At 43.4% G+C, this 26,172-nt stretch overlaps 1 protein-coding gene across 1 annotated transcript in view; it reads left to right on the top strand.

Moving 5' to 3' along the window:
• The window catches only part of LOC115464829 (activating signal cointegrator 1 complex subunit 3-like), a 417,679-nt gene that overhangs the window by 381,387 nt on the left and 10,120 nt on the right, over positions 1 to 26,172 (top strand). The window contains exon 15 of the mRNA XM_030195187.1: positions 15,903 to 16,079. Coding sequence (XP_030051047.1) covers positions 15,903 to 16,079 — 177 coding nt within the window. The remainder of the gene's footprint in view (positions 1 to 15,902; positions 16,080 to 26,172) is intronic.

Genomic DNA, 26,172 nt, shown 5'->3' with positions numbered 1-26,172 from the left:
GACCAGTTTAAGCATCTAAAGTATCACCATTTATCAAAGGAGAGTCATGTAATGGCTCCTTTTATTACAATGCACAGAGTGAACAAAGTTAAATTGAATATAGTGCTAATTGTTAAGAATTTTTTTTGTTTAACTTTGCTATGTTCACCTTACAATTTCTTAATGGACAGGATCTTTAATGGATATCAAAAATAAATTAAAACTTGATTTTATTTTTTTTTAAATGACAAAAAGCACATTAATGCACCCTTTTACTCGTCTGCATTAGGTGCCCAAGTACTGTGGGATGCGCTCAGGTGTTCTGCGGTAGCTTTGCAATCGGTACATGCTAACCACATGCTAGAAAGATGTTTTTGAGAGAGGGTGTGTTGGGGCGGAGAGTGAGTATTCGTATGCTAATCAGTTGACGCATCTGCATTACCGTGCGTGACTACTACTACTGCTGCTACTACTTATTATTTCTATGGCACTACTAGATCAGAGCAGTGGGCTAGATTCTATATATGGCGCCTGAAAATTCTGCGTGGGGAAAAAACCCCACGCCTAGGCATGTTCTCTACAGCACGCCTAAGTTTTATAGAATAGGCTTGAATTTTCACACGTTATATAGAATACAGCGAGTGCCAGTCCATTTGACTAAATGTAGTCATGGTGAATTACGCCAACTAAAACCTGGTGTAAATTCCGATGCCTAAATTAGACACGGAGCAGGCGCGTTCTATAACGGTGCTCATAGATTTTAGAAATGCCCATGACCTGCCCATTCTATGCTCATAACCATGCCCACTTTTCAACTGTGTGATTTAGAATTTATGCTCATCACGTTAAAGAATACGCTTACAGTAGTGCACGTAAATTCTAATGTCAGTTAGTGCTGATAATTGCTTGTTAATATCCAATTATGATAAAGGGGTGAAGAATTTTTTATGTCAGTTATCTTGACAATTATTACCAATGAAGAGATCTTCAAGAAGTGACTCCTGGAGGCTCCGAGTTGTTGTAGCTGAGTGAAGGTTTCTGCCGGCTGGACTTGTTCTAAGGCTGTATAATTACCAACATCCTAAGATCACAATGCAATAGATACCAATAGGTGGAAAGAAAAAGAGTGGGAGGCAAAAGAAGACCTGGTGTTGCACATTTAAAGACGATCTTAATTAGTTTGTACAAACTGGGAAGAGATGGATACTGTTCTGGCCGATCAAACATGATGGAGATCAGTTTCTGTCCAACTTGCTGTGGTATACCGGTGAACCTAGGTCTTAGCCTAAGAAAAGAGGGGGGGGGGGGTGGAAATAGAATTGTCTGGCTAGAAATTAAGGGGCCCTTTTACTAAGGCGTACCCAAAAGTGGTCTGTGCTGGTGTAGGCACGTGTTTTGGATGCGCACTGGTCTATTTCCTGAATGCGCCTGGAAAAAAGGGGATTTTGTTTTTAATGGACATGTGGCAAAATGAAAACCAGTGCGCGTCCGTTTTCGGCGTGAGGCCTTAATGTCACCCATTGACTTAGCGGTAAGGTCTCGCGTGCTAGCTGGGCGATAAGCGTGCATTGTGTGCCAACTGCCGATTACTGCCGGGTAAGGGCCCCACGGTAGAAAATAGAATTACCACCCAGGGCACGCGGTAGCTGGGCAGTAGTGCCAATTTGACGTGTGTTAGACAGACACGCGTAGGTGCCTAAGCGCCTTTGTAAAAAGGCCCCTAAATTAATTCTGTCACACAGCAAGCAGGATCAAACACATCATGTGTATCAATATCAAATCCAGCTCCTGAGCTGAAAACAATCTAAAGCAATGGTCTTAAATAATTTTTAAGCTGGAACCACTGTAGATTCTAATGAACTGAATGAGCCAACATATACCTTCCCATATGGGGCCATGGCACTATTGACCAGTGTGTGTCAATGACATTTACCCCTACAAGCCCACCTTCGAACGTCATTGAAGGTATCTTCAAGATTTTGAGCATTTCCAAATGCGTTCTGCTTTGGCTATTGAGAAATGCCTTGTCCTTCAAGTGTGTGGCTATTCCCCATTCTGGATGGAAAATAACAAAGCAGATCAGTGCAGATAAAACCAAAGTTTAATGGAAAAGGGCTTGCTATTTTAGATTGCCTATTTTCCATTAAACTTTGGTTTTATCTGCACTGATCTGCTTTGTTATTTTCCATCTTGGAGTTTGCGGATCGGCTACCCTGCTGTTTTCTTGGATATTCCCCATTCTGTCCTGAGCCTGGGTAGAGAGGGAGAGTAGCAGGAAAAAAACCCAGAAAGACAATGGGGTCACACCAGAGGTCTTGGCCCCCTGGCCTTGCATTGAAGGACAGTGATCTAAAGAGAACTAAAAAAGAGAGAAAAAAGTTTGACACGGTCTATTTGGCCATACAATTTCATTTATAAACCAGCTGCAATACCCAAAAGAGAATCCTGTGAGGTTTCTTTCAGTGATCATTCATTGCTTTTAACTTGAGTGTTCTGTAAGTTGTGCGTAAGTGGAAGACATGCCTATTTCCCACCCATGCTCTGCCCACATGTACGCGCCCTTATAGAATAGCATGTAGTGCACTTAAGAGCGCAAGGTGCACAGTTACTGTTCCTTTTATCTTTCTGCACTATATGCCTGGAGTAGGCTTCCTGAGCCTGTATGTCAAGATCCATCTCTGGCCATCTTCAAATCTAGGCTAAAAGCCCACCTTTTTGATGGTGCTTTTAACACCTAACCTCTATTCACTTGTACAGTACCCTTGTATGTTTTATATTTCCCACCTTATTTGTCCTGATTAGAATGTAAGCTGTTTCGAGCAGGGATTGTCTCTTCATGTTCAAGAGTAAGCACTGTGTACGTGTGCTAGCACTATATAATGATAAGTAGTAGTAGTTAAAAACTGCCTTTTAAGTTTGTACCTAAGGCAATGGAGGGTTTAATGACTTACCCAAGATCTCAAAATTGCAGTAGTAGGATTTGAATCAGTCTTTCCTGGTTGTAAACCCAATGCTCCAACCACTAGGCTACTACTACTGCTACTAACCATTTCTATAGTGCTACTATATGTACTCGGTGCTGTATACATTATGGGCGAGATTCTATGTAAGACGCCTAAAGAATTTGTGTTGCAAATGTTTCCATCTAAGCCTATTCTATAAGCGGCACCTAGATGTAGGCACGGTATATAAAATACGCTTCATTGATATCCCAACAGTTAAAACTATGTATTTCTATTTACACCAAAGAAAACGTGGTATTAATCCCTGCACATAGATTTATGCGCACTGGGCCATATTCTATAACTACGCATGTACATTTTGGAACGCCCATTAGGTACAGAATACAGTTAGCGAGTTGTGCATGTAAATTCTAATTATTACCAATTAGTGCTTATTATTGCTCGTTAAGTGCTGTTATCAACGCTGATTAGCTTGTTAAGCCAATTAAATTATCGAATACGCCTGGATTTTGGTGCAGATGTCTAGGCGTGCTGTATGGAATCTGGAAGCTACTGTGGGAATCGAGCCCAGGTTGTCAGGATCAAAGCCTGCTGCACTAACCATTAGGCTACTCCACTCCATCCAAGCTCCTAGTTGGTTTCATAGCAATCCTGACCTCCAGCAATCCTGACACTTCCCTTTTGCAAATCTGATATGAGCTGCTTTATAAGGATGTCTTCTTGCCTTTTTAGATAATCCCAACTCAAGTTGTGAAATAAAAGCCTATTTTACAGAGGTTGAAAGTAGGAGTGGAATCAATATCACCACTACTGAAATCAGTACAGCTTCAAATTATCTCTACTCATCCAGCTTCTTCCGTCTGAGCAAACATTTGTCTCTTGCTATAGTTACCAGCTTCTCTGAGTCCATGCAGCACATATTTGAATATGCCACTACTGCTCTGGGTCAAGCTTTAGAACAATGATTTTCAATCTTTTTCATTTTATGGTACTCTCCCACGGTGCAAAAATTGTTAAGGCACACCACTGGAATCTAACCGATATCCGCTAAGATCCATTCCGTCCCCACAAATAATCTGCTCCATCCCCTCCCGTACCTGTAACCCTCAGATGTAGTTATTTCATTTAATTATGCTACTGAAATACATTAGAGCACCAGTATGCCTGCCATTGGGAAACTGCAACAAGATGGTCTGTTACAGATTCCTACACAGACACCGTTTGCCAGTTTTCTACTAACCTATAAATGTATTCACTCTGCTGCTCCCCAGTATCTCTCCACACTCGTTCTTCCCTACACCCCTTCCCGTGCACTCCGCTCCATGGATAAATCCTTCTTATCTGTTCCCTTCTCCACTACTGCCAACTCCAGACTTCGCACCTTCTGTCTCGCTGCACCCTACGCCTGGAATAAACTTCCTGAGCCCCTACGTCTTGCCCCATCCTTGGCCACCTTTAAATCTAGACTGAAAGCCCACCTCTTTAACATTGCTTTTGACTCGTAACCACTTGTAACCACAAGCCTCCACCTACCCTCCTCTCCTCCTTCCTGTACACATTAATTGATTTGATTTGCTTTTTTTTTTTTGTCTATTAGAATGTAAGCTCTTTGAGCAGGGACTGTCTTTCTTCTATGTTTGTGCAGCGCTGCGTATGCCTTGTAGCGCTATAGAAATGCTAAATAGTAGTAGTAGTAGAATCCTTTTCCTCAGTTGCAGATGCAGAACATGATTCTCACCCGATTCAACATAGGGAACCACAAAACACATGCAGACAAAAACTGAAAGCAGAGATACCGGACTGTGCTTGTCATGCAACACCAGAGAAAAAGAAAGAAATGCATATCCTCCTGTACAGTGCAGAGTAAAGCCGACAGATGTAAATTCACAACACCATCGTAATTTATGTATTTATTTGCTGCATTTGTATCCCACATTTTCCCACCTCTTTGCAGGCTCAATGTGACTTACATTGTGCCACAATGGCAATCACCATTAACGGAATGAGGAGAACAGAGTATTATTACAATTAAGGTGCATAACATATCAAGAAAATTGGAAGTAAAGAAATAATACATATTAGAGTAGAGGAGTGGCCTAGTGGTTAGGGTGGTGGACTTTGGTCCTGGGGAACTGAGGAACTGAGTTCGATTCCCGGCACAGGCAGCTCCTTGTGACTCTGGGCAAGTCACTGAACCCTCCATTGCCTGCCGCATTGAGCCTGCCATGAGTGGGAAAGCGCGGGGTACAAATGCAACAAAAAAATAAAATAAAAAATAGATATGTAAAATTTAGGATAAAGTATAACATTAAATAATAATAGTGAAATTAAAGCAGCCAAATTAAGGAGTTTGATGTTGATTAGTTCTAATACAGATTTGATGGTAATTCTTTTATAAAGGATTCTTTCTATAAGTCTCGTTGAATAAGTAAGTTTTCAGTGACTTCCGGAAAGTTGTCAGATCATATGTTAATTTTAAGGCAATCGGTAGTGCATTCCAACGTTGCGTGCAAATGTATGAGAAGCTGGAATATATAATGATTTGTATGTTAGTCTCTTACAGTTGGGGTAATGAAGGTTCAAGAAAGTGCATGAAGAACTTTTTGTATTTCTTGCTGGTAGGTCTGTAAGGTCTGACATGTATATTGGGGCCTCTCCGTAGATGATTTTATGAGCCAAGGTGCAGACTTTGAATGTAATTCGGTCTGTTAGTGGGAGCCAGTGTAATTTTTCTCTAAGGGGTTTGACGCGTTCATATTTTGGTTTTCCAAATATGAGTCTGGCTGCAGTGTTTTGGGCTGTCTGGAGTCTCTTAATGATTTGGGCTTTACATCCGGCATAGATGCAGTTGCAATAATCCAAATGACTCAATACAAGTGATTGCACCAAGTTACGGAATACCTCCCTTGGGAAGAAAGGCTTCACTCTTTTTAGTTTCCACATTGCATGGAACATCTTCTTTGTTACATTTTCACATGACTATCTAAAGTAAGGTTTTGGTCAATTGTAACTCCCAAGAGTTTCAGGGTGTCCGCAACAGGAAGAGTGTGATTTGATATGTTTAAATTGGTATAATTGGTTCTATTGTATTGTGATGAAAGGACGTCACTGTGTCTTTTCTGCATTTAGTTTTAGTTGGAATGCATCCGCCCATGAATTCATTATGTAGAAGCTATGGTTGATTTTATTTATGATTTATGATAAGTCATTTTTAAGCAGGATATATATCGTAACATCATCAGCATAGATGTATGGGTTAAAGCTTTGGTCGGATAGTGATTTGGCCAATGGCAACATCATCAAGTTAAAGAGGCTTGGTGAAACTGAAAATAAAATCATTTTTCCTACCTTTGATGATTTTATTATTTCAATCATCTTGTTCCCAATCTTTGGTTCTGCTTTCCTCTTTTCTGTTTGCTTTTTCTCAACTCTTGCATTACATTTGTTTGGCACTGATCGTTTACATTCAACTTTCTTTAATTTTTCTGCCTCCTGAAGTCGATTTTGTTTGCCCTCTCTCTTCCCTTTCTTGTTCAGCCTCTCCCCTCTTCCCTTTCCCATATGTCCAGCATTATATTCATTTTCCTTGGTGGTATTCTCTTCTCCTCCTCCTCCTCCTCCTCCTTTTCCTGCAGGTCCTGGCAACTCTCTCCCCCTCCCCCCCCCCAAAAAAAAAGTTCAGCGCCTCTTTCCTGCTCCACGCCCTCTCCCTTTTTCACCTACCTCATTCGAGCGCTCTGTTCCCTAACTTATCTCCCTGCCCAGCACCTCTCTTCCTCTTGCCTCCCCCCAATGCAGCAGCAGTCTCCGTCCTTTCCCCTCATGCAGAACCTCTCTCCCTCCTTGCCCCCTCGATGCAGCACCTGTACTGTTGATATTAATTACTTGTACATTGTCCTCCATGCTATGGAAAACCTTGTTGCTCTTGTTACCCTACTTCTCACCTGTCTCCCTCTTTGCCTCCTTGATGCACTAAGGACCTCCTGGACCTGAAATCCACCATACCTCCCCCCCCCCCCCCCCCCCCACCAAATAACATCATAAGACCCACTCTCATCACAGCTCCTGGCAGCCCCCAGGCTCTTACTGATGGTCTCCCTGGAGATCTGAAGGGGTGCAGGAATGATCCTTGATGGATGGAGCAGGAGTGATCAGCTTGGCACCTCTGACTTCTAGAGGTGGTTTAGTTTTGCGGTACCACCACAAGGTGCCAGATAAAGGTAAATGCTGCTTGTCGTTATACAGTAGGCATAAAGTAGAGGCTTTTTGAAAACTTTATCTAGGTGCCCTGTTGATGCTCTTTTTAGATATAGCCAGTTAAAACATGTGCTAAGCATTTTGCCTCAGAAGTGTTGTGCTTAATTCACAAAGAGAACATTTTTTGACCTTCTTGCCACTTAGCATGACATTTTAGTATTCTACCTCCACACTTCTGTTGAGGAGAACTTTGTACTTTATAAAAGACAGACTGATGAAAGCTGTTATTTGAAAATATAAGTAGATGACAGGTAAAACAGAACACACAAAGCTGTTAATTAGGTGCTCAGATGTTTAAAATCCTATATGACCAGCAGATGCCTATCTGGGAATAAAGCCTGCCTAGGATTACCGAATGGGACAAGATAACACTCATCTTAATTAAGGTCTTCACACAATGATTGTTTTCTATAGAAAATAGTAAGTTGATTAGTTTTCTGTTGACAAGCAAGATGAATAAGCTATACAAGTGGGTGGCATCATCCAGCAGCACTGAGATGGATAGTTTTTTTAGACCTCAGAAAACCAAGAAAAATTCCCTGCACAGTTAGTATCTCGTAGTTGTCTCCAGTCTTTTTCCATATAAGCTAGTGAAAGTTCATGAGTCTTTCTTGGCAATGTTAATGGTCAGCCAAGCTCCAGTAATCCAGATCTCTGCAGCATGACTGGTAGAAGATTGCAAATGACATGCCCATATCATACTGGCTGCTAGGTTTAAATCTTTATCTCTGATCTTTAAGGCCCTTAGAGGAAATTAGTCAACATATTTAATGAACAGGCTTTCCCTTTGGGGCTCATTTTCAAAGCACTTAAACTTACAAATTGCCATATATTACTATGGAACTTTGTAAGTCTAAGTGCTTTGAAAATGTTCCTCCTTGTGTATTAAGGTCTCTGTAGTCATCCCAAAGAACTCCCCTATCAATTGCTTCACCAAATGAAATCATGTGATGTGACATCTGCCTTGAGCCTTCTCAGGAGCAGCCTCCATACTCTGGAACTCTCTCCCAGAAGGAATTCACCTGATGCAAGACATTCTTTACATGACAGAGCAATGATGGGAAAACCAGGACAATATGCTCCCAGAGCTCCCACTCCACAAACCCTGACCGTTGGTAGTTTTGACTGTGTCACATCAGAATAGAATGAGAACAAATACCTGGTCCCTTTGCACTCAAGGAACTTGGAAAATAAAAGAGAAGGGAGAGGATATAGGCTACACATCGATTAATAATTTTAATTCTGCAATTGATTGCATTTACTAGATGGAGAGAGTCAATTTACAAAAAAAAAAGAATTGATTCCAGTTTCCTTAAAAATGTATAATTCCTTCTTGCACATATAGTACTAATTTTCTATTAAGCCAGCTATTTAGGCAAAGCACTTAGTTGGCATTCTCAGAAAGCAGAGATGATCTACATTTGTCAATAATAAATCCTGCTGTTGAGAATAATAAATGTTCACATGGAACCGTGTCTGCTGGAGTACAAAGATAACATCTTCCCGATTTCGAGAGAGCTGGGTAATCAGCGCAGTGTCTTCTCCACCAGTCTATACTCGTCCTTCCCTACACCCCTTCCCGTGCACTCCGCTCCATTGATAAATCCTTCTTATCTGTTCCCTTCTCCACTACTGCCAACTCCAGACTTCGCGCCTTCTGTCTCGCTGCACCCTACGCCTGGAATAAACTTCCTGAGCCCCTACGTCTTGCCCCATCCTTGGCCACCTTTAAATCTAGACTGAAAGCCCACCTCTTTAACATTGCTTTCGACTCGTAACCACTTGTAACCACTCGCCTCCACCTACCCTCCTCTCTTCCTTCCCGTTCACATTAATTGATTTGATTTGCTTACTTTATTTATTTTTTGTCTATTAGATTGTAAGCTCTTTGAGCAGGGACTGTCTTTCTTCTATGTTTGTGCAGCGCTGCGTATGCCTTGTAGCGCTATAGAAATGCTAAATAGTAGTAGTAGTAGTAAAACCTGAAAGTCTCCAGTTGAAGTGGGCTTTGTGAGATGCTGTGTCGGCTGAAACTACATGCAGGCAGAAGCAAGAAGCAGGCGTTAATCTGGACGTGCTCGTGGCTGTGCTCTGGAGAGCACTCTGGGTCCAGATGAGGATCAGAGCTGTGCCGGGGCTGACGATGGGGAGGTGAGAGAGGCTAAACTGGAGGGAGGAGGGGAGAGGAGAGAGGCTGCACCAGCAGAGGATTGATGTGTTCAGGCTGGAATGCCTGGAATGCACTCCCTGAACCCATCTGCCAGGCCCCCTCCCTGCCCATCTTCAGATCCTTCCTCAAAGCCCACCTTTCAGTGTCGTCTTCGGCACCTAACCACCATACCTTTATTCAGGAAATCTAGACTGCCTCAACTTGACATTTTGCCCATTAGATTGTAAGCTCCTTAGAGCAGGGACTGTCCTTTTTGTTAATCTGTACAGCACTGCCTAACCCTAGTAGCGCTCTACAAATGTTAAGTAGTAGTAGTGGTAGTGATTTTCAGAGAGGCGAAACTGTGTGCGTGGTGATGGAGGGAGGGGGGATGGAGAAGAGAGAGGCTGCACTGGCTCAGGATGGTAGTGATCAGGTCTTGGCTAAGTGCCCAGGACCATAAGCTCTCAGCATATTTTTGGGACTCCAGGATATAAGGGGTAGCGACACTTCTGAGGAAATAGCAGCAGTGGTGACTGAACTCCTTTTAGAACAGGGGTGTCAAAGCTCAGTCCTCGAGGACCGCAATCCAGTCAGGTTTTCAGAATTTCCACAAAGGATATTCATAAGATCTATATAATGGGGGTAGTGCATGCAAATAGATCTCTTGGATATTCATTGGGGAAATCCTGAAAACCTGATTGGACTGCGATGCTTGAGGACTGAGGTTGGAGACCCCTGTTCTAAACTTACAGCAGCGTGTGTGCTTTCACTTCCTGTGCTATGGAGCTATCCAGAAGTGAAAATAGAAGTATCCCTTGCTGCTCAACTGAGGAACGCTGCCGAGAACAGGTGAAAGGGGTCCTTTTAATTAATCACATGAATATTTTTAATGTGAGTTAAATTTTTAACAATCATGTAAGTAATGCATTAATTGTGCAGCTTATATATACATAAATAAAAACATAAGAATAGCCATACTGTGTCAGACCAATGGTCCATCTAACCAGTATCCTGTTTCCAACAGTGGCCAATTCAGGTCATAAGCAGTGTTCCATCTAAGGTGAGCGCGTGAGCGATCGCTCATACAAATCGGGAGCATTGCTCACTTAAGGTCAATGTGCTCTCACTTAGAGGGATGCGGGAACAAAACGTTTTACCGCCCCGCGGGAATGGTAAAAAGTTTTGTTCCCGAAGTAAAGAAATACTTTCCTTATTTCCTGTCTGCCTCGCTGCTGGTCTCACTTACAGGATCCTGCAGCCAGCAGCGATTGACAGTAAGAGACTGTCTTTGTGGCCTTCCTTCTGCTGCGTCCTGCTCTGTACTGCAACTTCCTGTTTAGCATCCCGACAGAGCACTCAGCTGCATCCGGGGATCTTTGTTTTTTCTGGAGTTTATATTGCTCTTACACCAGGCTGTTTACTGAAGCAGGGAGTTGCTGCAAGGTGCTTTAGTTTCTTGCTCTGCTGCCCCTCCAACTCCTAAGAGATCTTGTTTAGACCTCCAGAGATGAGGCTTTCTCTGCTTGTCCCTCCTTATCTAATGTGGCCTCTGTCTATTCAGGGGAGTCATCGTTAATGAAGCCATTAGAGGAGGGAGATAACACAAGAGTAGCCATACTGGGTCAGACCAATGGTCCATCTAGCCCAGTATCCTGTTTTCCAAACAGTGGCCAAGCCAGGTCACAAGTACCTGGCAGAAACCCAAATCGTGGCAACACTCCATACTACAAATCCCGGGGCAAGCAGTTGCTTCCCATGTCTGTCTCAATAGCAGACTATGGACTTTTCCTCCAGGAATTTGTCCAAACCTTTTTAAAACCCAGATATGCTAAGCGCAAAGAGTTCCAGAGCTTATACCCACTCAAGTGATAATTCAAAGGATCACCTCAAAACTGTATTGGAAATAAAAATTGCACACCATCCACATACTCACAATAATCAAGCCCTAATGATTGAAACATCTTACCTAGAGATGCCAGATATATATTAAATAGTAAAGCTGACAGGACTGACCCGTGTGGTACACCACAATCAATTATCACAGAGGCTGATACTTGTGACCCACTCTGTACAACTATAGGTTGCCCTTTCGAGTAAGAATCAAACCACTGAAGCACCCGTCCAGCCGTCCCTATCTGTTGTAACTTCTCAAACATCAAATCCAAATTGACAGAATCAAATGCGCCGGGGACCTCAAGAGATACTAAACAGTAGTATGTATTATCATCCATATTTCTCTTTATAAATCCACGGTTGAAATCAACAGTGTCTCAAACGCTATGTACATGCCTAGAACCATACTGAAACAGATCTAGGCCTTCAACTTTCTCCACAAATTTGTCAAGCTGTTTCAAAAGTATTTTCTCAAGAACTTTACCTAAAAAAGAAATGGTCGATATTGGTTGATAATTACACAACTCAGTAGGGTCTTCAATAGCGGCTTTACTGTAGCCTGTTTACAAAATTGCGGAAAAATACCATTTCAGACTGGGACTGCTGGTTCCACGCTTGAGCGCCAAGCTGAAAGGCACCTAAAATTACTGAGGTTGTTTAACAAAGAGGAGCTGAGTACTCCTATTTCTGAGGCACTGCCAGTGCTTTCAGCGGAGGAGTCTTCTGCTTCAGCTTAAGGAGTTCCATCTTGATTGATCATGAGGGGGCTTAGATTTTCTCTAAGGCGTTCCTGATGATACATTCAGGACCTGTTCACTTCCGAATGAGTCTCATCCAGTTGGGTTCTGAGAACGGGAAGAGCCATGACTCACCTCTACCCGTTAGTTCCGAACGAGAAACATGTATTGCAGCTTCCCATCTAGGTATCTTTGGATAGGTGGAATAGAAATGATTGAAATGAAATGTAAAGTTTTGCTGTAATTTGGTTGGGATTAAGTGAACTAAACAAAGTTTCAAAACATCAGTGATGTATTTAACCAGTCAAATAATTGACTAGGTTGAAAGTTATAACGGGAATTTTCTTTATATATTCCAGTTGGGAATAACAGAGACTAAAGTAGAAGATTGAGAACACTTCCCTTTTCTCATCTTTCCCTTCGATGACTCCCTTGCTATACATCTTCCTGCTGTCTTTTTTATTTTGATATTTTCCCCTTTTCTTCCTCCTCACTTTCTTTTTTCTTTTTGAGGAGTATTTTATTCTGTGTTCCTTTTGCTATTACTAGGCTACAGATTGCGGAGATCACTGAAAATGTTACGATAGCAGTATTTTAAGATTAGCATGGTTACCTACTAGGTGCTGTAGAGAGGTGTTCAGGTGTCGCAACCCTGTGTGCCTATGAGAATTGGTGTGAATTGAACCTTAGATGGTCTCCTGCAGCAGTTGTTTCTCTGGGTACAGATAAAGTGATATTTAACCAGTCTGAGAAAGCATCACATATTTATTTATTTGTTACATTTATATCCCACATTTTCCTACCCATTTGTAAGCTCAATGTGGCTTGCATAATTCCAGAGAAGTAGTTGCGGACCCCGGGGTAAGCAGTTAACAAAGTGTGACCTATAGTAAAATAGATCAATTAAGGACCGTCCCGAGCAGATAGCAAGGGGTGGTGTCCTGCAGCAGAGGATTTGATGTTGTTCATTTCCTAGTTTTGGTGCTGTTTTTCATTTTCTGATGACTATGTTGGATCTGTGAGGTATCCCTTTCTGAAAAGGTGAGTCTTTAGGTTTTTTCGGAAGTTTAGAAGAGTGTACGTGGTTTTCAAGTCTTCTGATAATGCGTTCTAGAGCTGTGTGCTTTGTAGGAGAAACCAGACGCGTATTTTGATTTGTATTTCATTCTGTTGCATCTTGGGAAGTGAAGGTTAGGTGTGTCCTTCCTGATTCAGTTGTGTTTCAAGTAGGTAGATCCATCAGTTCAGTCATGTAACCTGGAGCTAGGCCATGGATGATTTTATACACCATAGTGCAAATCTTGAAGGATATGCGTTCTTTTATAGGTAGCCAGTGTAGTTTTTCACGAAGGGGTTTCGCGCTTTCGAATCGTGTTTTGCCTTAGATGAGCCTGGCTGCCGTGTTCTGAGCAGTTTGGAGTTTTCTTAGGATTTGTTCTTTGCATCTTGCGTATATTCCGTTACAGTATGAATTGTGGGTTTGCTTTTTGTCAGTAGTCTTGCTGGGTTATATTGTTAATGTTACAGGTCTTACAGATCTGTTTTACAAAATCAGATACCATGGTGGGGGAAAAAAAGTGTTTATGTAATATGGTTAGGGCCCTGTTTACTAAGGTGGGCTAAAAATTAGCGTTCTCTAATGCTAGAGACACCCATATATTCATATGGGTGTGTCTCGTGTTAGCTCGCGCTAAAAACTTTAGCTCGCCTACAGTGCAGCTTAATAAACAGGGCTCTTAGGGCCTCTTTTACTAAGGCGTGTTAGTGTTTTTAATACACACTAATATTTACGGCGCGCTAAACATTAGAGTTGTCCATAGGAATATATAGATGTCTCTAACATTTACCATGCCGTAAATATGCTAGCCCTTTAGTAAAAAAAAATTCCTTAATGTTTTATTATATTTCTATCAGGCTCATTTTCGAAGGAGGAGGACACCCATCTTTCGACACAAATCAGAAGATGGGCGTCCTTCTCACAGGGTCACCCAAATTGGTATAGTATAATAGAATGCCGATTTTGGGCGTCCCCAACTGCTGTCAGTCGCAGGGACGACCAAAGTTCATGGGGGCGTGTCGGAGGTGTAGCAAAGGCGGGACATGGGCATTCCTAACACATGGTCGTCCTCGACCCATAATGGAAAAAAAGGGAGTCCCTGATGAGCACTTGGACGACTTTACCTGGTCCTGTTTTTCTTACGACCAAGGCACAAAAAGGTGCCCGAACTGACCAGATGAATACCGGAGAGAATTGGGGATAACCTCCCCTTACTCCCCCAGTGGTCACTAACCTCCTCCCACCCTCAAAAAAAAATGTTTAAAAATATTTTGTACTGGATAAAAAGTAATCATAGACAAAAAAAAATAGTTTTTTTAAATTTTTTTCGTATGAATTTAAGCCAAAAACAAGAAAAACATATATACATTAAAAAAATCAACTTCTCTGTTTAATATTCTTTATATAACAATGTACTTCAAGTAAAGGAAAAATTTTGGACGTATCTTAGACTCGTTTGTCCAGTTATGTGCAGAGTGGTAGGTTCCAGCTTGTAAAACGGTTAAAGTGCGGGACCTACCACTCTGCACATAACTGGACAAACGAGTCTAAGATACGTCCAAAATTTTCCTTTACTTGAAGTACATTGTTATATAAAGAATATTAAACAGAGAAGTTGATTTTTTATGTATATATTTTTTTCTTGTTTTTGGCTTAAATTCATATGAAATTTTTTTTTTTTTTTTTTTATCTATGATTACTTTTGTACTGTGTGCATTGAACAACTGATCCTTGCCACAGATTGATGAGACATTTTCCCATTATTGACCAGTCACTTTTCACTGTGTGTGGTTTTTGATATTCATCAGTATTAGTGAACAATGAAATTGATCTGTGTGGACATTTACTGTGTGTAAAAATATTTTGTGCCAGCCTCAGATGTCATACTCAGGTCCATCACAGCAGTATGCAGGTCCCTGGAGCAGTTTTAGTGGGTGCAGTGCACTTTAGGCAGGCGGACCCAGGCCCATCCCCCTCCCTACCTGTTAACAGCGAGCCCTCCAAAACCCACCACATACCCACTGTACCCATATCTAGGTGCCTCCCTTTACCCATAAGGACTATGGTAGTGGTGTACAGTTGTGGATAGTGGGTTTTAGTGGGGGGGGGGGGGGTTGGGGGGGCTCAGCACACAAGGTAAGGGAGCTGTGTTCCTGGGAGCATTTTATGAAGTCCACTGTAGTGCCCCCTAGGGTGCCCAGTTGATGTCCTGGCATGTCAGGGGGACCAGTACACTAGAAATGCTGGCTCCTCCCACGACCAAAGGGCTTGCATTTGGTCGTTTCTGAGATGGGCGTTCTTGGTTTCCATTATCATCGAAAATCAGAAACGACCAAGTCTAAGGACGACCATCTCTAAGGATGACCTAAATTTCAAGATTTGGGCGTCCCCGACCGTATTATCAAAACAAAAGATGGTCGTCCATCTTGTTTCGATAATATGGGATTCCCCGCCACTCCATCGGGACGTTTTGCGAGGACATCTTGAGGAAACCTTGGGTGTCCCTTTTGATGCCCCTCTATGTGTTTTACATATTCTTAAATTAAAATTTTCATTGCAGCTATTCAAATCTAAAGTCATAAAACGATAAAAAACAGAGCAGAGGTACATGTTTATTTCTAGAAGTTTTGCAAATTTATTGTGTGTGATAATCTTAGAAATGGTCAAAAATGTAATTTTACCCCAGCTACTGCATAAGTAATAAAATAGAACAGCAGATTTTCCAGAATAATTATATGGAGGGGTAAAGTATTATCGAAGTAAATACACAGCATTTGTAGTATTCCATTTAACAGTGGCAAGAATAATGGTAATGTTCTGGTATGTTAGATGCTTTAATATATTTTGTCCTGCTCTTCTTACAGGTTGAGTCTACACAGAGTATGATAAGAATTTTGGGTTTATCTGCTACGCTCCCCAATTATCTTGATGTTGCTTCATTTTTACACGTTAATCCTTTCATTGGACTTTTCTTCTTTGATGGACGTTTTCGACCAGTGCCGTTGGGACAGACCTTCATAGGAATTAAGACAACTAGCAAGGTAAATTACAATAATAGAGGACTATGAGCTGATGTAATTTCTTTTTAAAATGCAACATCTTTTTTTTTCCTTTCTGAGTGAAAGCAGGCCACCATGAAGTGCTTGTCAAGATTTTATGAACTGTAACTAAATTTGGAGTCCAGTATTTACACGTGAGATCTACACCTTGCAGAGATTTCAAGGGGGTATGATTTGGACAGGTCAAATATCTATATGTGCATTCCGAATTTTGCAAAGGGAATGCACGTTTATGTGAAATTTTGTTGTTAGGTTATATACCAGCTCAGCAGCTCTTACAGATGTTTGAAAAGTTCCTGTTTTGGCTAGAGTGTTATGAGGGATTGAGCAAGGGAGCTAGCTTTTAACATGCAGTAAAAGTTGGGCTTTTACTAGACCTTGCTTTTTCTGCAAGATTGGCTAACCTGCAGTATCTCAGTATCATAGGTTAGTGACTCCCGTGATACAAGAATAACGCAGCTTTTAATTAACCTTGCAAGCTCTGTTATTCATACCTAATCTTAAAGGGGCCAGGTGTTAAAAGGCTGCTTCTTTCTCTTGACCTTCCCATCATGAATTCCCCCACCCCATAGAGCTCTCTTAATGGAGGAATAAACTAAGGCCTGAGAACCAGGGGAACTGGGTTCGATTTCCACTGCTGCTCTTTGTGACTCTGGGCAAGTCACTAACCCTCCATTGCCCCAGGAACACGATAAGTACCTATATATAATATATAATACTAGTAAAAAAGGCCCATTTTGTAAACAAATGAAACGGGCGCTAGCAAGACTATAGAGAGAGTGAGAGTGTGTATATGTATGTGTGTCTGTGTGTGTGTGACACAGAGAAAGTGTGTGTGTGTGTCTCTGTGTGAAAGAGTGTGTGCACAGGTAGGGTGAAAATGAAGACAGCAGTGAAATTTTACATAGGACAGCTGAACCATTTGAGGCGTGTTTGTGTGTCTGTGTGAGAGAGTGTATACGTGTGTGGGTGCGTGTGTGTGTGTGTGAGATAGAGACAGTGTAAGTGTATGTGTGTGTGTCTGTGTGAAAGAGAGTGTGAAAGGGTAGGGTCAAAATGAACAGACAGCATTATAATTGTACATAGCACTGCACAAACATTTGAGGCAGTTCCTTATCTCCCCTGCCGCCCCCTCCATACCCAACGATTCGTTCCTTGTCTTCCGTGTGTATGTGTGTGAGAGAGAGAGGTGCTAGCAGTCCCTGTGATAGTGGCAGGTCAGTTGCTCATTATAGCCAGTTAAGAGTGAGAGAGTGTGTGTATGTGCTGGTTTTTTCCTTCCCTCATATGCCCTCCGTGTCCATTGTTTGTGTGGAGAGCAGAGATCTATATGGTCCTTTTAGCGTTGCTGTTGATGTCGCGTAGCAACTGTGTGCTGCTGGTTTTCATTGTTCCACAATGTGTCTTATGTCACGTTCCGTCGCTTAGTAACGGGTTTACGATGCGATTGGTTGAGTGTCATTGGTCTGCCCTCGACGTCATGATGTTTTACTTGGGGGGGGGGGGGGGCAACACTCATGGGTGAATTCCTGGTTTTCACCACCATGCATTTAGAACGTTGGGACTTGTGGAGGCTTCAGAACGTTGGAGGTGCGTTTTATATAGTGAGATGTAAACTGCTTTGATTGTAACCATAGAAAGGCAGATACCCCCAAATTGACTAGTATGTTAATAATCCAAGCACATACTGCAAAGAATTACACAGAGGCAGATCCCAGGGACTCTTGCTCATCCAAACATTTTTCCAAGATAGAAGGATCAGAGAACGATTTTTGTAGAATTTCAGTAGGCCACTTTTATAGTGGCCAATGAGAAGAGACCAAATTTGGCATTCATTGATTTCAGTCTAGGGCACAAGCCCAGAAAATGTTTGCGATTTTCTATGGTACTGTTAGCAAAGTCACCACTTATAATAATTTTGTGCCCGTTCCAGCTGACTAGTTGTTGTGATTTAACTGCCTGCATAACAGCAGCCACTTGGGGATGTCAAAGGACTTTGTATTTAATAGGCTGTGGGTTTGTTTGTATCTCAGCGCGGCGTGCTGGAACCCAGTGGGCCTTTTCCAATTCAAATGACCTATCAGTTTTTAATGAAAGAAGATTTAGGATGACATTTTCCATAAAACAAAGTATTTGGTCATTTTCAGAGCCTTCAAATTAACCTGTGGAGGAGTGGCCTAGTGGTTAGGGTGGTGGACTTTGGTCCTGGGGAACTGAGGAACTGAGTTCGATTCCCACTTCAGGCACAGGCAGCTCCTTGTGACTCTGGGCAAGTCACTTAACCCTCCATTGCCCCATGTAAGCCGCATTGAGCCTGCCATGAGTGGGAAAGCGCAGGGTACAAATGTAACAAAAATAAAATAGATACTATTGGAGATTCTACATGGAATGTTGCTACTATTGGAGATTCTACATGGAATGTTGCTACTATTGGAGATTCTACATGGAATGTTTCTATTCCACTAGCAACATTCCATGTAGAAGGCTGCGCAGGCTTCTGTTTCTGTGAGTCTGACGTCCTGCACGTACGTGCAGGACGTCAGACTCACAGAAGCAGAAGCCTGCGCGGCCACATTGGTGTGACTCTGGGCAAGTCACTTAACCCTCCATTGCCTAATGTAAGCCGCATTGAACCTGCCATGAGTGGGAAAGCATGGGGTACAAATATAACAAAAATAAAATAGATACTATTGGAGATTCTACATGGAATGTTGCTACTATTGGAGATTCTACATGGAATGTTGCTATTCCACTAGCAACATTCCATGTAGAAGGCTGGGCAGGCTTCTATTTCTATGAGTTTGACGTGCAGGACGTCAGACTCACAGAAGTAGAAGCCTGCGCGGCCACATTGGTGATCTGTAAGGGCCGACTTCTACATGGAATGTTGGAATAGCAACATTCCATGTAGAATCTCCAATAGTAGCAACAGTGGAGGAGTGGCCTAGTGGTTAGGGTGGTGGACTTTGGTCCTGGGGAACTGAGGAACTGAGTTCAATTCCCACTTCAGGCACAGGCAGCTCCTTGTGACTCTGGGCAAGTCACTTAACCCTCCATTGCCCCATGTAAGCCGCATTGAACCTGCCATGAGTGGGAACGCACGGGGTACAAATATAACAAAAATAAAATAGATACTATTGGAGATTCTACATGGAATGTTGCTACTATTGGAGATTCTACATGGAATGTTGCTATTCCACTAGCAACATTCCATGTAGAAGGCTGCGCAGGCTTCTGTTTTCTGTGAGTCTGACGTCCTGCAACGTATGTGCAGGACGTCAGACTCACAGAAGCAGAAGCCTGCGCGGCCACATTGGTGTGACTCTGGGCAAGTCACTTAACCCTCCATTGCCTAATGTAAGCCGCATTGAACCTGCCATGAGTGGGAAAGCATGGGGTACAAATATAACAAAAATAAATAGATACTATTGGAGATTCTACATGGAATGTTGCTACTATTGGAGATTCTACATGGAATGTTGCTATTCCACTAGCAACATTCCATGTAGAAGGCTGGGCAGGCTTCTATTTCTATGAGTTTGACGTGCAGGACGTCAGACTCACAGAAGTAGAAGCCTGCGCGGCCACATTGGTGATCTGTAAGGGCCGACTTCTACATGGAATGTTGGAATAGCAACATTCCATGTAGAATCTCCAATAGTAGCAACAGTGGAGGAGTGGCCTAGTGGTTAGGGTGGTTGGACTTTGGTCCTGGGGAACTGAGGAACTGAGTTCAATTCCCACTTCAGGCACAGGCAGCTCCTTGTGACTCTGGGCAAGTCACTTAACCCTCCAGTGCCCCATGTAAGCCGCATTGAACCTGCCATGAGTGGGAACGCACGGGGTACAAATATAACAAAATAAATAGATACTATTGGAGATTCTACATGGAATGTTGCTACTATTGGAGATTCTACATGGAATGTTGCTATTCCACTAGCAACATTCCATGTAGAAGGCTGCGCAGGCTTCTGTTTCTGTGAGTCTGACGTCCTGCACGTATGTGCAGGACGTCAGACTCACAGAAGCAGAAGCCTGCGCAGCCACATTGGTGATCTGCAAGGGCCGACTTCTACATGGAATGTTGCTAGTGGAATAGCAACATTCCATGTAGAATCTCCAATAGTAGCAACATTCCATGTAGAATCTCAAATAGTAGCAACAGTGGAGGAGTGGCCTAGTGGTTAGGGTGGTGGACTTTGGTCCTGAGGAACTGAGTTTGATTCCCACTTCAGGCACAGGCAGCTCCTTGTGACTCTGGGCAAGTCATTTAACCCTCCATTGCCCCATGTAAGCCGCATTGAGCCTGCCATGAGTGGGAAAGCGCAGGGTACAAATGTAACAAAAAAAAAACAAAACCCTAAAACCCATATATTATTTCTTCTAGTACGATTACTGCAATCTTCTATAGCGGATTGCAAGGCAGAAAACAACTTACGAGAATTTATTATTAAAATGTGCCGTTTAATCTTTCTGGTCTTTGACCATAGATGTGTTCCCCAACAGCAGAGTTAGGATGTCCTGCAACCACACAGCGATATCGGGAACAGTTACAGTGCCATCTTTTTCACTTGTTTATGAGCTAAACTCGCTGAAAACACCACCTCTGATTTGCTCTGGTGTTGTGAGGACATCCTTGGGATAAAGTTCAGAGCAAAAAATGTGCCTGGATTTAGTATTTATTTATTTTATTTATTTGTTTCATTTGTATCCCACATTTTCCCACCTATTTGCAGGCTCAATGTGGCTTACATGGTACCGCAACGGCATTCGCCAGATGCGGTGTGAACAAATACATGTGTTATTGTGGTAAAAGAAGGTTCGTGTTTAGTAGATACATTGGGGAAGTTAGGGAGGGGGGATGAGGTTTAAGGTATGTCCATTACAGTCTTTGGTTTTGCAGTATCGCAGGAACTTAGGTTTTTATGTTGGGTCGGTGGGGTGTGCCTTTTTGAACAGGTTTGTTTTTAGTTCTTTCTGGAAACTTAGGTGGTCGTTCGTTGTTTTTATTATCTTTGGCAGAGCGTTCCATAGTTGTGCGCTTAAGTAAGAAAAAGTACTTAAGCTTACTTAAGTAAGAAAAGTATAAAATCAGGATATATGGGAGGTATCCACGGAGGTCACTCCTTACACTTCCATCCAGTGATTGCACTTGAGCGCCCACCCACCCAACTCATTAATGTATTTATTTAAAACCCATATTAGATCTCAGATCACATTAACCCTAAGTGAAGTACTACATAAAAATATATTCAGACAAATAACATCTTAAACAAGTTACATCATGAGAATGACTAAATAAAAATATATTCAAATCAGTGGCGTAGGAAAGGGGGGGGGGGCGGTGGGGCGGTCCGCCTCCTGTTCCGGAGCAGAGAGAGCAGGGAACCAGCGGAGCCGACGCAGCTCGCAGCGACATTCACTCGGGGCGGAGCGGCCCTCCCACCTGTCCCTTTTCCTACGCAGGTAGTAAGAATGCGCTCCGGGGGGGGGGGGGGGGGTGCGCCGTGCTGCCCCCGGGGGGGGGGGGGGTGCACAGCGGCGACCCGCCCTGGTGTCAGCCGCCCTCGCTACGGCACTGATTCAATACAGTAATAGCCAGCAAAATAGCAATACAGTCAAATCATCTGAGCCTGATAAGTAGAAAATAAGCCACCCTCCTCTTTCTATTAACCATCAGATCAAGAAACAGACAGTTGTTCATCCCCAATCAGCTGCCAAAACAAGTATTTCTTATGAAGTTAAGCAGATTCCTTAACTGCGTGCTTGGCTTTAAAACGCCTGATTCTGTGTCTTCATACCTTTTATCTGCTTTGCTGGGTTGGGGGGTGGGGGGGATGGGGAGTCTTCCATGCCTCCTGAGATCTCAAGGACTTTGCTGAAATGTAGGAACACATCTGACTTGTAGACATTTCAGGGCCAGCTCACGTATGGCTTTTAAAGTTGACCATCCCAAATTAAATTAGATGCTCCTTATAATTAAACAAGCAGTGTCAGTTTAAGGAGTTATTTATCTCTCTGCTTTGTGCTGTTTTAAAAATTATTTGTCCTGTTAGTACTCCTTTTGCAGCTTAGGGAGTTTACGTTCCTGTTGATGTCCAATTCATCTTCCTCCCAGGCCTGTGCTTCTGTATTTTGATAATACACTAGATTTAGGGATGTACTTACCAACGTGGGCTGCTGTTAACATGTGGTATTTTACCACTAAATCATGCTATTTTAACACAGGTACCATTTTGTGTAATGAAACCTAATTAACTGGAGTTAATAGTACAATAGCACATTTTACAGTAGCTCACTCTGATAACTTCCACCCTTATTTCAAATAAAATCTTTTAGATTCTAGATTGATAATTAATTATCTAGTCTTGCATTGATTTGGTGTTTTCAGTACATGTTGAGAGTACCTTCAGTAGGTTACGTGTTCTCCGTGAGTTAATAGGGTTTAACTTCTTTATTAAGAAACAAGTAAAACAGGCCCGTTTCTGACACAAATGAAACAGGCACTAGCAAGGTTTTTCTCGGTGTGTGTATGTTTGAGAGTGACTGTGTGTGTGAGAGAGAGACTGAATGTACGAGTGTGTGTGTGTGACAGAGAGAGAGTGGGACCGCTGGGTGTGAGTGTGTCTCCTCTGTCCCCTGCTCCCCCTCCAGCCACCCAGTGATTCTCCTCTGACCCCTGCTCCCCCTCCAGCCACCCAGTGATTCTCCTCTCTCCCCTGCCCCCTCTCCAGCCACTCACCAATGCTCTTCTCTCCCCTGTCCCCCTACCAGCCATCCAGTGATTCTCCTCTCTCCCCTGCCCCCCCCTCCAGCCACCCAGCAATTCTCCTCTCTCCCCAGCCCCCCCCCTTCCAGCCACCCAGCGATTGGTCTATCTCCCTGCCCCCCTCCAGCCACCCAGCGATTCTCCTATCTCCCCTGCCTCCCTCCAGCCATTCTCCTATCTCCCCTGCCCCCCCTCCAGCCACCCAGCAATTCTCCTCTCTCCCCGGCCCCCCCTTCCAGCCACCCAGCGATTGTCCTATCTCCCCTGTCCCCCTCCAGCCACCCAGCGATTCTCCTATCTCCCCTGCCCCACTCCAGCCATTCTCCTATCTCCCCGTCCCCCCTCCAGCCACCAGCGATTTCTCCTGTCTCCCCTGCCCCCCTCCAGCCAACCAGTGATTCTCCTGTCTCCCCTGCCGCCCCCCCTCCAGCCCATCCTGCCATTCTCCTCTCTCCCCTGCCCCCCCTCCAGCCACCCTTCGATTCTCCTCGCTCCCCTGTCCCCCTCCAGCCTCCCATCGATTCTCCTCGTTCCCTTGTTTACCTCTGTCGAAGCGGCTGCGTCTTTGAAAGCCCTGCCTGTCTGTAGGCTTCCCTTCGACTTAGTTCCCTCTGAGTCCCGCCTGCTGACATCATGTCCTCTTTCCGCGAGGGCAGGACTCTGAGGGAACGAACTCGAAGGGAAGGCTATAGACGTTGAGGTTGTGCCTCATGCTGCTATCCTGTGGTTGGTCAGTGCTGTTTGTTGACGAACCTGGAAGGTATTGTGACGTCAATTCAGGAGATGGATACAGCATTAGAGGCAGCACGAACCCTTCAAACTTTCACTGCCACGGAGTCAGCTTCAGAACGTTGGAGGTGCTTTTTATTATATAGGATGTGCTCCTAATTCCATGTGATTTCTTGGTAATATAGTGTTTTCAGTCACTTATAATCCACCGATGGATTATTAATTTATGATCACTGTACATCACCAGTTTTGCTATTGGAAAGGAAAGAAATTTGAGCACATTTTCTGCCCGTGTAACATAACCTTTATTATAATAAATCATCCCTTAGGAACTTGTATTTTCTTATTTATTAATATTGCTTTCAGAGAATGCCAATTTCCCTTCCAAGTCTTTTGTTTGTTTGTTTCTTATCATTTTAAGTGTGTCTCTCGGAGGAAAGCAACGTCAGTTCCACATTTCTTAAGGAACTACATGTTTTTGCTCTCTTTGTAGAGGGAGTGATGCCATCATATTTAAAGAAAGTAGGTTAATGCTTCCAACCAATATTATTTCTTAATTTTTGTGCTCATAGTTGTTGAGATTTGGAAATTTGCCAAAGACTTTCTAGAAGAGGTTCCTTTTGATTTAGATTTTGTCTGTTGAGAAATATTTGAACTGATCTATCTGAAGATCCCGAACAAATGTCTCCTCTTAGTGACCTTAGTTTATAGCTGGACAATGCCCCTACTTCCGTTTTTATTCATTCAAACCACACAAGTTGAAAAGAATTATTCAAAAGGGGTCAAGAAATGTCTGGCTGGGGGCAAGATTATTCTCTGAAAATTAAACAAAGTGGAATGAAACTTGGCATGGAGATAAGAATGATTAAAAAAAACAACACACATTGAGTTTGAAAATGGGCTAGAAGTTCCAGAGAAATAAGCCCCCCCCCCCCCCCACCCCAAATAATAATGGTCCAATGTATTTCTACGGGGGAAGCAATTCTGGCTTCTGCAACATAGAAACTTATATATGGAATTGGCATTTTTGAAAGAAAGTGCAAGTCAGCTCATAACGTTCCCCCCCCCCCCCCCCCCCCCCAAAAAAAAAAAAAGTCCATGTCTCAGTATTTTTCAAACAGGAAAAATGTCAAAATTTCCTATTCGGAAGTACGTGAGAAAGACATCCTGGAGACGTCCATCCTGATCAACCACTTTACAACTGAAATGTTTAAATGATAAATGATGGAAAACAAGGCACAGGGATGATGTCTGGCAGCATTCTTATGAAAATGGTCACACAGACATCCTTGCAGAACAGAGGAGCAGCCTAGTGGTTAGTGCAGTGGACTGTAAACTAATAGACATAGGGTCAAATCTTTTTGTTTTTTTGTTTGTAAATGTGTTCTTCCAGTGACAGTAATATACCTACTGTTTCTTTCTTTTTGTTTGTTTCTGCTTAAAATACCTTGTGTGTTTTTTCTTTTAACTGTAGTTCCATATCATCATGCTGATCAATCCATAGACTGGTGGGTTGTGTCCATCTACCAGCAGGTGGAGATAGAGAGCAATCCTTTTGCCTCCCTATATGTGGTCATGTGCTGCCGGAAACTCCTCCTGTATGTTCTCTATCTCAGCAGGTGGTGGTCACACACAGCAGCAGCTCTGGCTAGGCCTCCAAGCCTAATTTTTAGGTTTTGTTGAGTGCCTGGGGTTGAGGGCTCTTCTTGAGCAAGTGCAAACCTGGTGGCGCCAGGTCCCTCCTTTTCTCCCCCCTCCCGCTGGCTCCGTTAAAAAAAACAAAAAAACAAAACTTTGGACGTCCTTAAAGGCGTTTATTTCGACGTTTATTTAAACGTTTATTGCAGCTACTCACTGGGACACCAGGTCGTTACAGCTCGGAGCGAGAAGCAGGTAATTTTTACCTTTTTTATAGCGGGCAGGGGGTTCCCCGATTGATCTCCAAGTGGCCTATGGCGTCGGAGGGCGAGGTCGCGAAGAATCGCTCCCCGGACCGCGTGTGCGCTCCTAGCGGGGATGCGGGGGTATTAAAGTCTGATTCGCCCTTGTTGGGTGTCAGTTCGGAGGCCGGTCAGTGTCCCGGGTCTTCCTCCGGTGCGGCGGTTTTTCCCGCCATAAATGCCCATCCCCCGCTGCTCGCCTCCGCCATCTTGGCCGGCCACTCTGCTCGGACGGCTTCTTCTTGGGCCGCCCTTGAGCTGGGAGACGTTCATGCCATGGCCGCCCTTGATTTGGGCGATGGCAAAAAAGCGGCTAAAGTTAAGCGCCGTTCTTCCCGCGCGGCTCCTTCACGGAGTGTCGCGCCGGACGCCATCTTGGATGCGCAGCATGTTTCTCCCCCGCTCTTGCGAGCGCCGGTTGAGGGTGCGTCTAGGGCTGTGGCCCAGGCTGCTGAAGTGCACAGTCTGGGGGGGTTTCTCCCCCGAGTTTATTTTGCTGCTGCATCAGGCCTTCATTATGCAAAACGCTGCCCCTTCTCCCTTGTCCGATAAAGGGGTTGAGGCCCCCGGAAGTAAACGCCCTTGGGTGGATTCCCAGGCCTTAGAGGACTCTGTTTCCTCTGATGTAGATGAGGGC

Source organism: Microcaecilia unicolor, chromosome 3 (genome assembly GCF_901765095.1).
Source record: "Microcaecilia unicolor chromosome 3, aMicUni1.1, whole genome shotgun sequence".
NCBI lineage: Eukaryota > Metazoa > Chordata > Amphibia > Gymnophiona > Siphonopidae > Microcaecilia > Microcaecilia unicolor.
The sequence above is the reverse complement of the archived record's forward strand: the minus strand, read 5'-3'. Positions and strand labels throughout refer to the sequence as shown.